Raw genomic sequence first — 18,181 nt, 5'->3', positions numbered from 1 at the left:
TTCTCGAAGGACAGAAGACTACTCTAGTAGGAGCCACGGAGGCCTCAACTTCATAACCTACATCAGCATTTGCTTCACCTAGTTCCAGTTAGATGCAGACAAAGTATTTGTAGGAGGAATAAATCTAGGGATGAACAGAGAATTCTGGACTAATACATCAGAATCAGTTTTTCCTTACCTATGGAAATAGAATTCAATCTGAAAAGGGATTTAGAGTTCAAATAGGATGAAGTGAAGTTTAATGTATTTGACTGTGCATGATCAAGCTGTCAATAATAATAATGAACATAATAATGTTCATTATGGAAAAATGGCCATTTATTTGTACACACATTTAAGTATATAAATGCATAAATAAAACTTTAACAACATATTAAGAGAAACTGCAATTATTTTAAGAGCAAAAAGAAAGTAGCCATGTTAAAAAATGCTGCCTTTAAAAACCACTAGCATATACCAGAATTGTGGTTCAAGCCTTTAATCCCAGCATTCTGGAGGCAGAGGCAGGTGGATATCTGTGCTATTAACACCTGAATCTACAAGAGCACATTCTAGACCAGTCAGGGCTACACAGTGTCTCCAGTAACAGTAACTGTCTCCAGTAGCAGTAGCAGCAGCAGCAGCAGCAGTAGTAGTAGTAACATCAACAATAACAAATCATTCTAGCAAGCAATCAAGAAGTTGAAGGATTATGAGTTCTAGGCCAGCTTGGGCTACACAGTGAGACCTTTTGTCAAAAATACATAAAGTTAAATAAAATCACTTAGAAAAAAAGCTAAAGATAGTGGACCCTTCAATTTAGTGAACATTGAAATAACTATCAGCTGTCAGCTGTTAAATAAGAACTTTCTGTGCACAGTCCATCTATCCCTCCACTATTATATAGCCCAAACAAGCCTCAAACTCACTCTCCCTGGTCCAGCCTTCTGAACTTCAAGAATAGGCATGTATCTCCTGTCTGGCTGTATAATCTGTTTTTTTCATTGAACTATTCCTAATTTGAAAGAGATATTTCAAGAATTCCCAAATGAAATATATTTTCTAATTTTTGATAAGGAGAGAATTATATGTTTAATTTATATCATTTTAAAATCTAAATATTACTAATAATTATAATGAAAACATAGTGCCAATGATTACTTACTGCAAAGGATGGGAAAGTTTAAAATTATTCTGAGGTATTGTTTTTTTTTTCTTTTTTTTTTTTTTTCTTTTTTCTTTTTTTTTTTTTTTTCTTCTTTTTTCCGGAGCTGAGGACCGAACCCAGGGCCTTGGGCTTGCTAGGCAAGCACTTTACCACTGAGCTAAATCCCCAACCCCCTGAGGTATTGTTTTTAATACTTTGTACAGTAAGTTACTATTCAAATACTGTTCTCTAATTAAAAGTGACATCAGTATTAAAGTTATAATCCCAAATACTATATACAAGGCATAATTATGTACAAACATATATATAGACAATAAAATTAAGTTTATAAAACTCAGCAACAAAATAATTATAAAGTCAGAATTTATAAAAGAGAAAATGTAGTCTGGTATTTACAAAAGAATTTTTCACTTATATATATTTTTCTCTTCATGTAGCAAAAGTAAAGCTGGTTTTTCTAGGAAGAGTTAGAAGCCATAATACTTCTAATTCTCTTTTTGTGGTGTGAAAAATATCCTGAGCTATATGATTTCCAAGAAAACAAAGAAGAAGCTAAACTTTGCTAATCATTGGGCTCTCCACTGGCCTCTTCCCCCCAGCTTTCCCCATAAAAGCAACCTCTACCAATAAAAGAAAGCATCCTTTACAAGCTCCCTACAGCATCCTAGCTCCTTGAGTGCTTACCATAGTCTGATTTCTGGACAGCTGACCCAAAGTTTGTTGATTTTACTGATCCTCAGAAAGCCACTCACTGGCTAAAGTCTTAATGGTGAATACGGTCAAAAAATCAGATGCCCCTGCCTTACTGTACAGAATGAGGAGATGGACAACACAGTTGCGTTTGATGCACTGTGGTGAGACATATGAGGTATCTTCTTTGTCTTCAATCAGCCACATTTGGGCTGAGTAGCTCTATTACATCTTCAAAAAACTGAGCTCCAGTTCTTGATGGAGACAGAGGAAGGTCATTGAGGAGGTGTTTCAGCTCAAGAGCTAAGTGAAAAATGTCTTTTGATTCAGTTCTGCTTGTGGATAGCAGTCATCTTCTGGATGGAAGAGGGAGTGAGATGACCTAGAGTCTTGAATTGGTGGATCTGCAGGAACAGAAACTAAATACAGTGGAGACCTCTTAACTGAGTAACACCATGAGATGGATTTCCTGACAATGTGTCAATATTAAACTAACTACAAGTTTAAACGTGCATTGGAGTGATCATGCACCTGTTTTTCCAAATAAAATGCATCTGTACAATTTTATGAACAAATCTTTTCTCAATCACTATGAAACAATTTTTAGGAAAAGTGTGTATTTATTAAATAGTACAGCAGTTCAAATAATCTGTACCTTTTGTGAGTGTAATACTCACTTTCAAGTCAGTTCTTTCATATTTCTTATATACACAAGCAAGTCTGTCTATCTCATCTAGCATCAGAGTAACTAGTCACCTTTGAGAAGGGTCTTTTATTCTTTCTCCATAAGAAGTGGACATGTAAATACTAAATTTAGACTTGAACAATTTATCTGTCTGAAAATTCTAAGGGTGGTATTACCTAAACTTATTTCTATTCACCAAAATAAGAAGAGCACATATTACAAAGTATGGTGATCTATAAGTATAGTAGCTACCTGAAAATTCCCTTAATCTTAAGAAAGTCTATTATCAGATCTTTATCAAATTTTCATTATAAAAATAAGAATTCCAATGAGTATTGGATTACTACCCCTAAGAATGCAATTTTATAAATTTACAGTATATATTCTCATAATTATTAGATCATAGGTCAGCAAATTAGGGCCTGTTAGCCAATTATAGACTACCACGTACTTTTTAGAATATTAAGTATTATTGGAACACAACCATATTTTTGAATACTTTTTGAGACAGGGTCTCACTATGTAGCCCACTCTGGCCTGGAACTTGTAATATATATAGCCCAGGCTGGCCTCAAACCAATGATTTTCCTACCACAGCCTCCCCTGTACTGGGATTGCAGTACTGGATTACAGGTGTAGGCCACCACTTCTGCTCATCTCCTTTTCTTGCATGGTTCATTTCGGGTTTGGAACAGCAGAAAAAGTGGTTGCAACAATAGCCATAAAATCTAAAACTCCTGATTTAGATAATTTATAACTTGAAACTGGTTTGAAGTGGAAGAAAAATAAAAGGTAGAACTGAAATTAGATATAGATGAACCTTTACAAGCTGAACACAAACTAAAAGTAAATCCTAAAAAAAGATATTTATCTTGCCTGATTCACAACAAGAAGCTAATTTTTAAACAAACACACATAGACACGCACATGCATCAGAGACTCATACAGACACACACATGCACACACAGATACACACAAGAATGGGATGCTATAGAACAGATATATTTAAGAACATATAGGCAGGTACCATGAATGTGCTATGTAAATTTCACCTCAACAAATTATTTTAAAATAAGAGTATATGCAGTATTTTATGGGTTTCTACCTTTAAGTGAGCCATGTTACATTACAGTGGTTAGATATGTAAGTTACATCTTACCTAATAATGTGGTTTCTCCAAAATCTCTTAGCTCATCCCAGACCCTTGTGTATATTCTTCTTTGCCAGTAGATGGAGACAACACCACTGAAAGTTTAAAAAACATCATTCCCTGTTTAAAGGGAGCTTGCTGGTCTGAAAAAACTGGGGGGAAGTCCTAAACCAAAGGACTCTCCATTTTTAAAAAGCTATGGCAAAACCACAAATCCAAGGAAGTTACTCGATATTAATATGGACAATCTTTAAAAATTTAGTTGAGGGAATTATGTCCTTCATAAAGTAAATAAAACTGCAATCATCTCTATAGCTTCTAAAACTCAACATCAAGCTCATTGCTATTTAGATAGTTGTGTTACTTTCTGTTCACTTTCAGAAAGTGCAACTCAAATATGTGAAAAAGTAGTTTTTGGAATTCTATAAAAGTAGGTATAATATACTGTATAGCTTTCTAAGCCTTTAGTTAATATGTACTGTTTTTTTTTCCAAACAAATACAATTATCCAGGTCCACACGTAATACCAACTTTTAAAAAGAAAATGCAGAAATGTTGGAAGCAATAAGAAAAATTTCAATATAGCATATCCATACTGAAAGGAGCCAAATGAATCCATTTCCCATATTTATTTCACTACTCAAAAAAAAAAAAAAAAAACACATAAAAAAGCAAAAAAAACAAAAATAACAAAAAAAAACAAAAAACAAAAAAAAAACCCAAAACTAAAACCACTACCACCACCAACAAAACCACACACAGAACAACCTAGAAGCCATTTGTAAGAGATAAATTTCAAATTGAGAAACTTAAGAATTCTCAAATAAGCTTTCCCTTTGAAATACAAAGGCCTTAAACAAGTTTTCAAAGTCATTCAAAATAAATGAATAAAAACCAAACTACAAAGAATAAACAACAATGCTACTGCATGGAAAACAGAGCACTAAGTTATTGCTGCATTACTTATATTGGCCTTAAGACTCCTGTCCCTTAAGTGGATTAAAGATGAGCACTCTATCTGGCAGGGAACAGCTCATTCAGAAAAAGCCTTAAACCAAACAACAATTCAAAATAAGAAAATCTTAAAATCCATTATTTTATGTATCTCTTCCCCTAATAATGTATCAGGACTAGTATCACTTTAAAAGGAGAGGAATATACTATTCAGATATTATAATGCCCGTCTAGATTAAATTAGAATGAAGATCCAGGTAAATTAAATCCTCATGATTTATGACTACTTAAAGCATTTGGCAAAGTAGCCCTGAAACATCTATTTAACTCTAAAATCTTATAATTCCTACAAGACAACAACTGAAATCTACCCCAAAAATCCTCCAAAAACCAAAAAACCAAAAATGCTAAAAAAAAAAATCATAACCACTTTGTACTTGCCCACCAAGAGCACATACAAACCAGGGACCTGGTCATTACTCACATAGCAAATGCTGCAGCTTTATTAAGCCTGAGGTGGCTTCCTCATGACAAGAAATTACTGACTTTTCCCAATCTTTAAGCAGCTTGTGTATGTAAATGTTATGCGTATGTTAACAAATGCAAACACACAAAAGGATTCTGCAGTTCTTTTTTGTTTGCTTGTTTTTGTTTTGTTTTGGTTTTTTGAGACAGGGTTTCTCTGTATAGCCCTGGCTGTCCTGGAACTCACTCTGTAGACCAGGCTGGCCTCGAACATAGAAATCCGCCTGCCTCTGCTTCCCGAGTGCTGGGATTAAAGGCGTGCCCCACCACGCCCAACTGGATTCTGCAGTTCTTAAAAGTACAGTCATTTCTTTCTTTTCTTTTTTTTTTTTTTTTTGTTGTTGTTGTTTTTTCAAGACAGTGTTTCTCTGTGTAGCCCTAGCTGTCCTGCAACTTACTCTGTAGACCAGGCTGGCCTTAAACTCAAATTCATCTGCCTCCGCCTCCCAAGTGCTGGGATTAAAGGCGTGCGCCACCACGCCTGGCTGTATAGTCATTTCTTAATTAAGCCAATCCTCTAATAAAAATTCTAATAAAAGTATGGCCAACAGATAATCCACAGTAAAATCTTAACAATATTTATATTTTGCACTGTAACCTGTCCACCAAAGATGAGAAAAATGCTTGTACCTAATAATAAAGCAGCAACTACAGGATTCCTTGAATTCTCTTATTAATATAAATTAGATATATTGAACTGTAATTTTACAGATAACATTACTGTAGTAAGTAAAAATGACCAACAAGGAATGAATATTTCATTATTATTATTAATTGGATTTATGGGGAAAAATAAAGACAAAATCCCAGTCTTAACGTGGCAAGTTGTTCTTGGGGATCTGTATCAGTGTTCCTTGCCTCCACCTGCTGGCAAAGATTATGAAACTAGTAGAGATCACAAATCAGAAAAGTTAGTGTTTTTTAATTATAAATTAATGTTTCACATTAACTATCTAGCATAATGCTACTACTTTGTGTTAATAAACCATTAAAATACTGATAAAACTACTAGTAAATCTACAGAAAGACACACTGAACATCACAAAAAAAATTTTCTTCACTCAGAATGTTACCTAATGGTTTAAAAATTAGGCTTAAAATTACCTGATAAATGACATCTTGGAAAAGGACTGGAAAAGTGAGCGCTGCATCTTCTAGCTCATTCAGACTGCAGTGCACTAGTGTCTCATCCTTAAAACAGAGAAAAACAAAACATTAACAGAAACTTCAAACAACAGTTTGATGAAGTATTCATTACTCTTTGTAGAATTTATGTTGTATGTGACATAGCAGATTAGGCCAGGATTTCTCCTAAAGTCAGTGGCTCTCAAATATACTTTTTTGGGGAATAAACAGCATCAGAGCCCTTCAGAAGTACAGCTCTCTCTCTGATGATTCCCATTCCATGGGCTGTGATACACTTCTCAGTTACCTCTAAAGCAGATTCAAGTCTGAAAACTACTGCTTCTTGTTAAAGAACATTTGTAACTCCCTGTTAATTTAACTTCTTAGTTTTCTTTTTTTTTTTTTTGGTTTTTCAAGACAGGGTTTCTCTATGTATCCCTGGCTGTCCTAGAACTCACTCTGTAGACTAGGCTGGCCTCGAACTCAGAAATCCACCTGCCTCTGCCTCCCAAGTGCTGGAATTAAAGGTGTGCACCACCACCACCCCGCTACTTCTTAGTTTTCTAAAGACAGTCTCACTCTATGGTCCAGGCGATCTTCAAATTCATGATTCAGTCTTCTTGTATCACCTGAGTGCTAAGGTTACAGAACCACATGCAACTGCAATCTGCATATACTAATTACATTTCTTTGCAATTAGTTCATGAAAGCTGACTTTGTTTTCTCATATAACGCATCTTCAAATTTTTTATGAAAAAGAATCTTAATTTAGGATTAGATGTTACTTATACCTGAGTGTATTTCATCAACTAAAAACCCAATAAAAACTTATCATATCTGAATATCAGATCCTGATTTCTTACCAAGAACAAGAAAAATAGGAATGCAGTGCAAGAAAAATGTTAAATCAATACATTTCTCAAAACCTAAATGTTAGAAAGGACAGGGGATACAGGTGAGTTGGAAGAATCAAGCTCTCAAACTGACTCCTAGTACCATATAACCAGGGAAGGCGGCACATGCCCATTATTCTCAGCAATTAAGAAGGGAGAGGCAGGAAAACCAAAAGGTCATCCTTGGCTACATAATGAGCCCAAGGATAGCTTAGGCTATCTCAAAAGTAAAATGTGCTGCCAGTAACTACCCTCAAATTTTTCAAAGGGCTTAGTTAAGATCTACTAAAATTGTTGGGTTATGTTGGTACACGCCCTTAATCCTGGCACTCAGCAGGCTACAAAACAGCAACAAAGATCAACTAAAATGAAAAATGATGCCGGGCAGTGGTGGCGCACACATTTAATCCCATTAATCCCAGCACTGGGAGGCAGGGGGGTGGGGGTGGGCAGAGGCAGGCGGATTTCTAAGTTTGAGGCCAGCCTGGTCTACAGAGTGAGTTCCAGGACAGCCAGGGGAACAGAGAAACCCTGTCTCGAAAAATTAAAAAAAAAAAAAGATTGGCCATATCTTATAATTCCACACTACTATTTGGGGATGTTTTGTTTTGTTTTGTTGAGACAGAATTTCTTGGTATACCCTGGCTGTCCTAGAACTCACTCTGTAGGACAGACTGACCTCAAGACATCTGCTTACATCTGCCTCCTGAACACCAGGATTAAAGGTGTGTACCACCACCCTTGGATTTTTTTTTTTTTTTTACGTCTCTAAATAAACATGTGGATATGTGGCTATGTGTGAAGTATTTATCTGGGGCGATCACAGGAATCAAATCCAAAGCCTTGCCCATGCTAATAAGTAACTTCCCTGCCACCACTGAGCTATATTCCTCAACTTCTTTTTTCTCCCTATAGTTAGATTGAACTCTCCTTGCCTGAGCCTTCCAACTGCCGAGTAAGTGCTAATACACTTGGCTCCCTGCTTACACTACTAAACCAAAACAAGAAGCCAGGTGTGCACCCAGACACTATTGCACATGCCAGCAAGATTTTGTTGAAAGGACACTGATATGTCTCTTGTGAGGCTATGCCAGTGCCTGGCAAATATAGAAGTTGATGCTCACAGTCATCTGTTGGATGGATCACAGGGCCCCCAATGGAGGAGCTAGAGAAAGTACCCAAGGAGCTGAAGGGATCTGCAACCCTATAGGAGGAACAACAATATGAACTAACCAGTACCCCCTGGAGCTCGTGTCTCTAGCTGCATATGTAGCAGAGGATGGCCTAGTCAGCCATCATTGGGAATAGAAGCCCCTTGGTCTTGCTAACTTTATATGCCCCAGTACAGGGGAATGCCAGGGCCAAGAAGTGGAAGTGGGTGGGTAGGGGAGCAGGGTGGAAGGAGGGTATAGGGAACTTTCGGGATAGCATTTGAAATGTAAATAAAATATTTAAGAAACAAAAAAGGAAAAAAAAAAAAGAGGTCAGGTGTGGAGCATACAATCTCAAGCACTTGGAAGGCTGAGGTAGGAGGACTGCAATAAGTCAAGGTCTGAGGTAAGCCTTGTCTATAAAGCAAATGTTAGGCTAACTTGTGCTACACAGCAAGATCTTATCTCAAAATATCATACCCTTAGAATGAAAGTCAAGGTATAGATCAAGGTATCTCTCAGTATTTATAAGACTAAAAGAGGAATAATGGTTCAAGGCCCACAGAGGTTACACAGTGAGGCCTGTAACAAAGACAAAATGTGTGTAAATCCATGTCTCTATGTGTGTGTGTGTCACATACTTGTGTGTGTGTGTGTGTGTGTGTGTGTGTGTGTATATAGTGTGTGTGTGTGTGTGTGTGTGAGAGAGAGAGAGAGAGAGAGAGAGAGAGAGAGAGAGAGAGAGAGAGAGAGAGAATAAAACTACATTTTCAAAGACTCCTACCTAGCATCTTAGGTTTTTTCTAAACTAAGTCATATTTAATTATATTAATTCTTCACCTACTTTAATAAATGATTCATTCTCAGACATTTCTCTTTTTTCCCCTCTGCATTTAACCTTCACCTCAGAATCAAAATATGGACAAATTTCTTTATGTCTAAACCAACTACAAAATCTCTTTAATTTCTTCTTCCATTTCTTTGTCCTGAACTAGTAGTCACAACCTGTTTTACTTTTAATTTTTTCTTTTCTTTACATATATTCTCTAAAAATATTTTAGAATTTGTTATTTCTTTTACATCTCTGAATTGTAAAGGCTATGATTATGAAGTATAAAAACATAAATATTGTGCACTAATTAAAAAATGTGCAGGGGAGTGGTGACATATGCCTTTTATCTCAGCACTTGGGAGGCCAGCCTGGTTTACACAGAGAGTTCCAGGACAGCCAGGGACACACAGAGAAACTCAGTCTCAAAAACCCAACCAACCAAAGAAACAAACAAACAAACAATAAAAAGTTAAAGAACTGGCTTTTCTTTAAGATATTTTTGAGAATTAAATCACATTTCTATTAATGAGATATCAGTGATAAGTGTTAAACAATAAAATGTTTTCCAGCACAATTCATTAGATATATCTTTTGATGATATTGGAAAACTAAAAGCAAACAGTAAATGTGGTATTCACACAAATAATAAAATGGGTTAGCAAAACATAAAATATTTAATTCAAAGTTCTTTTCTACCCAATAGTATAAATGTAAGTTTTTTCAGACAAAAGTCTTTCTAAATTGCCTAGCCTGGGCCCAAACCCTCACAAGCTACTGTGTGTGTCTCGGCCTCTTCCACAATTCAGGCTAAAAGCATATAAAGCCCCATTCCAGGTATGCAAAAATTTTTAAATCACATCAAAGAAAAAAAAATCAAGTCTATTTTGAAAGTTGCTTGGTGATCAGGGATAAAGCTCAGCTGGCAAGGGTTCAGTATGTAAAAGCCCGAGGTTTACTCCCTAACGCCAGACACAGGCATAGTGCCACATGGCCCACCTTCGGTCAAAGTAGCAGGTTCAGAAGTTCAAAATCATCCTAAGCTACAAGGAGAGTTTGAGGCCAGCCCAGGCTAGTTAACTGAAGTCAAATTGTATTTCAGGAAAACAAGATTCTAAAAATAAGAGGAAATCTTAATGCTAGGCATTCCAATTTACAGGGAGATATATTAAGTGGAGAGATTCAGTGACTAAGAAAATTTGGTGCTCTTACAGATGATCTGGGTTTAGTTACAACTACTCAGTAACGCCGGTTCCAGGGAGCTGTTTCTATCCAGGCAAAATATAATAAATACAACTGCTTTAGGCTTAGGATATAATGTAGTAATAATAACACTTGTCTTGCATAACCAGACCCTGGAATAATACCCAACACCTCAAAAACAAAATCAAATAAACAAAAACAAATCACAGGGTCTCAAAAATGTAGAGAAAAAAAATTTTATTTAAATGCAAAAGTAAAAGTCTTACATATTTTCAAAATGTGCCGGTCCCAAACAAACTGGTCTAATGCTAGGGTGCCTAAATAAAACCATTCAAAATACTCAGAACATATTTACAGTAAATATTATGACTGCTTGTTCATTTGTATTCTGGATTTTAGCTCTTATTCTTTATACCTGTAAAGATCACACTCACCAGATCTAAGACCAGGGAGAACTCTGGTGTGCTTCTTGTTTTCAAAGGAAGAGCAGGTTTCCTATTTAGCTGTTCTTCTGTCAGAGGCGGAACATGTTTGATGAAATAATAGCTATAAATCAAATTTTAAGAAAATTTCAACATTTCTATGTTTTATACATAGAAGATAGTATTAAATTCTAAATTTTAATTAGCTTGTCATATGATTAGCTATAAAGCACTTTCCTAGAATGTACAAGGCCTTGGGTTCAATCTTCCAAGTACAAAATAAAATAAAAGCAGACTCGAGGTGGCTAGTTTTCATTGTCTATCCCACTAGATTTATTACATTGGCACAAAAGGAACTGCTATGCCAGACTGAATTTTAAGCCATAACTAGACTCAAACACATACATCTCCCCAGTAGGAAGAACTGACACATTTTAACCTACAAGAAGTAAAGTTTGTTTATTCCTGTAGTGTAGCTGTTCTCAACCTGTGGGTCATAACCCTTTAAGAGTAAAATCACAGGGGTTACAAATCAGATATTCTACATGTCAGATATTTACATTACGATTCATAACAGGAATCGTTATGATTGCAAAATTACAGTTATGAAGTAGTAAAATGAAGATAAATTTATAGTTGGGGTCACTACACCTTGAGGAACTGTATTAAGGGTCACATCATTAGGAAGGTTGAAAACCACTGCTCAGGACTCAGCAAATTCTTAGACAGCCTTTTTTGCATGCTGATGGTAGTATAAAAGTTTTCCCTGGGCTGGAGAGATGGCTCACCGGTTAAGAGCACTGACTGCTCTTCCAGAGGTCCTGAGTTCAAATCCCAGCAACCACATGGTGGCTCACAACCACCCATAACAAGATTTGACTCCCTCTTCTGGAGTGTCTGAAGACAGCTACATACTTTTATATAGTTAATCTTTAAAAAAAAAAAAAAAAAAGTGGCCTCTGCATGGGTCTGAAAAAAAGCCCCCATTTGAAGTACTATACTGTTTCAACCCATCTCCTAGACTGCAGAACACAGACAGACATAATGCGTTGCTCTAGACAGACATCTGTGTGGATCATCCTGGCAGCAGACCACCAAACACCAACCACGTGACTTTTTTTTCAGTGCATGTTTGGCTCTAAGAAGAGTAAAACATTCTCTGGAGCGTCTTCTCAAGATCACGGATTGATCCTCTACACCGTGGTTGGTATTTATATTTCTTTGCATGTCACAATTAAGTTCCTTGATGCTTAGAATAAGGAAGTCCAAAATGACATATTGTTTTTCTTTGCCATTAGCTCACAAGGCACCCACTTACGAAGTCTTTTCACCTTTCTGATTTATTTCTATTCTTAACTGACTGCTTATAACATACTGAGTTACCCTCCCTAAGGTATTTGGTCACAGCAATGAAGCCATGAATAATTCAACACTTAACCCAGTAAACTAATTTAGAAAACATGTAAGAAAGTACACAGATTAGTGTCTACAAAAACTCACCAAGTACTGATACCCACAGCTCAAGATCACAAGCTCTTTGTAAAACAGATGCCTCTATTCATGAGATTATCGCTTTTATGTTGAAATATCCTATTAAAAATGCATCTAATATACCTAGGCTAGCAAACATAGTATTAAGAAACTATAAAGCCCAAGTTAAACAATGCAGAGTACTGGTTAGGCCTTAGGAGTGCCAGATGAATGAGAGGTGGAGTTCAATGTCCAACATCATGAGAGAGTATCTTGTTATGTGCTGCTGACTTGAGAAAAAGTTGAAACTCAATATCCAAAGTAAGATTTTCTACTAAACAAATAACATTTCCAGTTTTATCATGAAACTAAAAATTGTTCAAGAAAGAAAATTTGATAACCAGGAAACAACTCACGGGTCAAATACTTCCCAGTCTTCTTCATAGGTGGCCTCTGCATGGGCTGACGAGTACCCACTCTCTGGAGTTACTGGTGCTATTTAGTAAGAAGAAAAGAAAAGATTACTTTCACTCATCTGTCACAAAAAACACATTTTTATTATTCCTACAAGGAGCTTCCTGTATTTTAGATTAACCACATAAATAATTCATAAAGATCACTTAAAAGCAAATTTAAGAAAATAAACAACTCTACATCCAAAGAAAATTACTGCTATCAACATGCCAAACTACATGGCTAAGTAGAATTAAGATGGGCTGGTGAGATGGCTCAGTGGGTTAGAGCACCCGACTGCTCTTCCGAAGGTCCAGAGTTCAAATCCCAGCAACCACATGGTGGCTCACAACCATCCGTAAAGAGATCTGACTCCCTCTTCTGGAGTGTCTGAAGACAGCTACAATGTACTTACATATAATAAATAAATAAATCTTTAAAAAAAAAAAAAAAAGTAGAATTAAGATGTCTGTCTATGAACTGAGAGGAAATCTATTATTATTTGAAGATAATGTTCAGCAATAAAACAAAAAACAAAACAAAACAAAAAAACCCAAATAGTGTACTTGTTAGTTTTTTATTAACAAGACCTAAAGTCCTTTTAGAAGAGGGAACCTCAATCAAGAAAATGACTATCAGACTGGCCCACAGGCAAGTCTGTGGGGACTTTCTTTTTTTTCCGAGACAGGGTTTCTCTGTGTAGCCCTGGCTGTCCTGGAACTCACTCTGTAGACCAGGCTGGCCTTGAACTCAGAAATCTGCCTGCCTCTGCCTCCCAAGTGCTGGGATTAAAGGCGCGCGCCACCACCGCCCAGCTCTGTGGGGACTTTCTTGATTAACTGTTAGTGTACAAGTGTCTATCCCACAATGGGTGGTGCCACTCTTGAGAAAGTGGTCGCTGGGCAGTGGTGGTGAATGCCTTTAATCCCAGCACTTGGGAGGCAGAGGTAGGCGGATTTCTGAGTTTGTAGGCCAGCCTGGTCTACAGAGTGTGTTTCAGGACAGCCAGGGCTACACAGAGAAACCCTGTCTAGAAAAACTAAAAAAAAAAAAATTGGGGGGGTTGACGAGATGGCTCAGCAGGTAAGAGCACTTGACTGCTCTTTCAAAGGTCCTGAGTTCAAATCCCAGCAACCACATGGTGGCTCACAACCATCCGTAATGAGATCTGATGCCCTCTTATGGTGTTTCTGAAGACAGCTACAGTTTATTTTGTATAATAGTAAATCTTTGAGACAAAGAGTTCGAGGACAGCCTGATCTACAGAGTAAGTTTCAGGACAGCCAGCGCTACAGGAGAAACCCTGTCTCAAGAAAAAAAAAAAAAAAAAAAAAAAAAAAAGCAAGCCAGAGCAATCAATTTCTAATTTGACAGTGCTTACATGTAGTCAATAAGTAGATGCTGATGACAAACCAAATACAGTTATAAAATCTAAGACTCATGAGTATTCCTTAAGTAGTCCACTAATCCTGAACAGAGATGCAACTTGAGCGTTAAGTCAAATGAGCCGGATAAAAAGAGCTCATAAGCTCACTCTGTGGCTGTTAGGAGAGAGGCTGGTCACCAGGCAGTTTCAAGCAAGAAGTTCTCACGTGCTTTTGTACCAGGACAGTAGATACAAAAATGTACTTTATGTATCAAAGAGCCAGGAAAAAAAAAAGGAGATATCTATCTCTTTTTAGCTTAATTTAAATATTTTAAAATGTACATGTCAATAAAACATCACATAGCACATACCTCCCCTCCCTATTCCTGTCAGTATATAGACAGAAAGTTACTATCTTGTTTTTGTTTAGAGATGTCTCAATAGGTAGACCAGATCAGCTTAGAGACAGTGTGTAGCCTGGGGTGGCCTCCAATTGCTCATTTTCTTGCTTCAGCTTCCCAAGTGCTCCAATTATAGGAATGCTCCACCATTCCCGGCTTTTCTTTCTTGCTTAAATGTTTTATATTATATGTATGATAGTTTTGTCTGCATGTATGTATGTGCACCGTGTGAATGACTGGGGCAAATGGTGTTTGATCCCCTAGAACTGGAGCTATAAATGTTGTAAACCTGAACCCAGGGTCCTCTACAAGAGAAGCAAGTGTCCCTAATAACAATTACTGAGTCATCTCTTTGAGCCCTAATAGCTCTTAGTGTGTAAGACAAGTGTCTTCCTGTTGGTCTTAGCTCGGGTTAGGATTTCAAGTATTCATTTTGGCATAGTCTACTTTTCACCTGATCTCCCCCTATTCCCTCTTTATATATGTATTTTAAGCATAAAATAAAGGCAGACAAGTCCTGGGGGGAGGAGGTTGGGAGGGGGAAGACAAGGGTCTTCACTATTAAATCAGGTTGGCCTCAAACTTTTGATCTTTCAAGTGTTGGCAACACTTGTAATATTTCTGATCTCACCTAAATCTGAAAGAAGAAAAGTAACTGGAGAGGGAGAAGGAAGCAAAGCATGAGATAGAACAGAACACACAGGAAAGGAAACCTAAGCACAAGAACAAGCCCGGAAAACACATGTACATTTGTCCAGAATTTCAAGTTTTTTTTTTTTTTTTAAGTGATTGTAAAAAGTTGACAGGCTTGGAAGCTAAGAGATGGCTCAGCAGTTAACTTGCTACTCCTGCAAAGGACCTGGAGTCAATTTGCAGCTTCCATGTGGTGGTTTATGACTGTCTGTAATACCAGCTCCAAAGGGTTTGATGCCCTTCTGGCCTTTGAAGGAACCAGTGCAAAGACACATGCAGGTGAAACACAAATATACATAAAACAACAAAAATAATGAAAATGATTTATAAGATGCGTGTAGCAATCATTGCTTTAAACAAACTTTGCCACTTCAAAGTAATCCAGAAGCAATTCTATAGTCCTCAGGCTCAAGTCCTGACACTTCAGAAACAGTAGTACATAGATTTCTGTAAGTTTGAGGCCAGCCTGGTTTACAGAGCGAGTTCCAGGATATCAGGGCTACACAGAGAAACCCTGTCTTGAAACCACAACCTCCAAAAAACTTCACAATAAGTGATAAAAAGCAGCATTTTTATCATTCCTAATTATCTTTTTATTAACATTACTGACTTATCTGCTTATTTATGTACTTTATTTATTTTGATTTTGAAATGAAGTCTCTCTGTGGTTCTGGAACTCACTTATGTAGATCAGACTGACCTTGAACCCACAATGGAGATCCATCTGCCTCAGCCTCCTATAAGAGATGAATGTCACCTTCTGTCAGTCTTTTCATATCGTTCCAAAATACCCACAATGTGCATTTGCTACATTATCATAATTTTTCTGTATAAAAACAGCTCATAATGGCTCTTTAATTCAATCATAGAAAGTTCATAGTCAAGGAGCCTATTTTAATCATCTGTGTCAAATATTCACATCACAAAAATCACTGTAGCTAGGGGTAGTAACAAGCAGCAGGAAGCTGAGGCAGGAGGATTTAATGTTTTAAGCCTAGCCTTAGGCTAAGCATGAAGGTTCATGCATTTGATCCCAGCACTCAAGAGACAAAGTCAGAGGCCAGCCTGGTCCATAGAAACAGTTCCAGAATAGCCAGGACTACACAAAGAAACCATGTCTCAAAAACATGACATTAAAAAAAAAAAATTCAAAAAATGGAAAGAGGACTGGTGAGATGGCTCAGCAGTTAAGAGCACTGATTGCTCTTCCAGAGGTCCTGAGTTCAAGTCCCAGCAACCACATGGTGGCTCACAATCATCCATAAGGATATCTGACTCCCTCTTCTGGTGTGTCTGAAGACAGCTGCAGTGTACTTACATATAATAAATAAATAAATAACTCTTTTTTAAAAAATGGAAAGAAAAAAGTAACCAGCATTTAAGAAAGAAAGAAAGAAAGAAAGAAAGAAAGAAAGAAAGAAAGAAAGAAAGAAAGAAAGAAAGAAAGCCACAAACAAGTCATTCTCACATATTACCATAAAGAACTACCCACAATTTTTAATTTTACTCTTTTGAAAGGGTGTCTCTATGTAGCCCTGGCTGGCATGAAGCTGGCTATGCAGAACAGGCTAGCTTCAGATTCAAAGGTTCTGTCTCCTTATCTTGCTTCTGTTCCCAATATTAGTGATTCATTTGTTAATCTCAATAATTAAAAACAATCTTAATAATCTCAATAATCTTAATTAAAATTTGGGACATGTTACTTTTAGTTAATTAATTTAAAGCATATCTTTCCTCTATTTTCTGTTTTTTTTTTATTTCATACTAGTACTACTAGGTTATACTTTACAAAACTTTCATAATTATACTTATTTTATTTGAAACTTAGTAATGGGGCTGGAACACATGGCATCATCACATGTTAATTAACCAGGCCCTCTAACAAGCCAAGTGCTCAGTCCCACACTTCTTTTTAAACATCTGAACACAGAAAGACATGGTAGCACACCCCTTTAATTCCAACACCCAGGAGGCAGAGGTAAGTGGATCTTCTGAGTTTGAAAACAGCTTGATCTACATAATGAATAGGACAAACACAATCAGATCTTATATTTTTTATGATCATGTACCACAGTAATTAAAAGTAATAAATTCGGATCTTGCATCCACATTTCAATGTCAACTACTGCAGGAATGTAACAGTTAAGTTAGAACCTCATAAAGACCTAAGAGTAAGCTGCAGGCGGGCGTGGTGGTGCATGCCTTTAATCTCAGCACTCAGGAGACAGAAGCAGGCAGATTTCTGAGTTTGAGTCCAGCCTGGTCTACAAAGTGAGTTCCAGGACAGCCAGGGCTATACAGAGAAACCCTGTCTCAAAAAACAAACAAACAAACAAAGTAAGCTGCAAAGCTTGGGATAGTAGAAGAATCTCTTCTGGACAAGGGGGTCTCCACTTAAAAATCAAACTATTCTAAAGGTATAAGACTACCTCTCTTTACAGTCACGTTAGTCGTTTTTTTTTTTTTCTTTTCTTTTTTTTTTCTCCTGTTTTTATTTTGTTTGTTTGTTTGTTTTTCAAGACAGGGTTTCTCTGTATAGCCCTGGCTGTCCTGGAATTCACTGTGTAGGCCAGGCTGGCCTCAAACTCAGAAATCCATCTGCCTCTGTCACTTTAGTCTTAAAGGTCTAAGCTATTGCATATGATGACAGGATTCAGGGACAAATCTTATTCAGTCTTCTTTTTAACTTCAAGTATGAAAAACTATCAATCTAGCCATTTTAAAAAATATTAGGGGCCTAGCAAACACAGAAGTGGATGCTCACAGTCAGCTATTGGATGGAGCACAGGGCCCCCAATGGAGGAGCTAGAGAAAGTACCCAAGGAGCTAAAGGGATCTGCAACCCTATAGGTGGAACAACATTATGAACTAACCAGTACCCCGGAGCTCTTGACTCTAGCTGCATATATATCAAAAGATGGCCTAATCAGCCATCACTGGAAAGAGAGGCCCATTGGACTTGCAAACTTTATATGCCCCAGTACAGGGGAACGCCAGGGACAAAAAGTGGGAGTGGGTGGGTAG

The 18,181-nt window shown here is 37.1% G+C and overlaps 1 protein-coding gene across 8 annotated transcripts in view; it reads right to left on the bottom strand.

The window, feature by feature from the left end:
* The window catches only part of Ctdspl2 (CTD (carboxy-terminal domain, RNA polymerase II, polypeptide A) small phosphatase like 2), a 59,929-nt gene that overhangs the window by 15,639 nt on the left and 26,109 nt on the right, over window positions 1-18,181 (bottom strand). For 3 of the 8 annotated variants that reach the window (NM_212450.4, NM_001290991.1, NM_001290992.1), the window contains exons 6-8: window positions 12,661-12,739; window positions 10,787-10,898; window positions 6,256-6,342 (exon numbers count right to left, since the gene is read on the bottom strand). In NM_212450.4, the coding sequence (NP_997615.1) occupies window positions 6,256-6,342; window positions 10,787-10,898; window positions 12,661-12,739 (278 nt within the window). Of the gene's footprint in view, window positions 1-1,831; window positions 2,257-3,681; window positions 3,768-6,255; window positions 6,343-10,786; window positions 10,899-12,660; window positions 12,740-18,181 lie in introns of those variants that run through there. The other 5 variants (XM_017319053.2, XM_011239627.3, XR_001783138.2 and 2 more) reach the window with 5 other exon arrangements.

Source organism: Mus musculus, chromosome 2 (genome assembly GCF_000001635.26).
Source record: "Mus musculus strain C57BL/6J chromosome 2, GRCm38.p6 C57BL/6J".
NCBI classification, from domain to species: domain Eukaryota; kingdom Metazoa; phylum Chordata; class Mammalia; order Rodentia; family Muridae; genus Mus; species Mus musculus.
The sequence above is the reverse complement of the archived record's forward strand: the minus strand, read 5'-3'. Positions and strand labels throughout refer to the sequence as shown.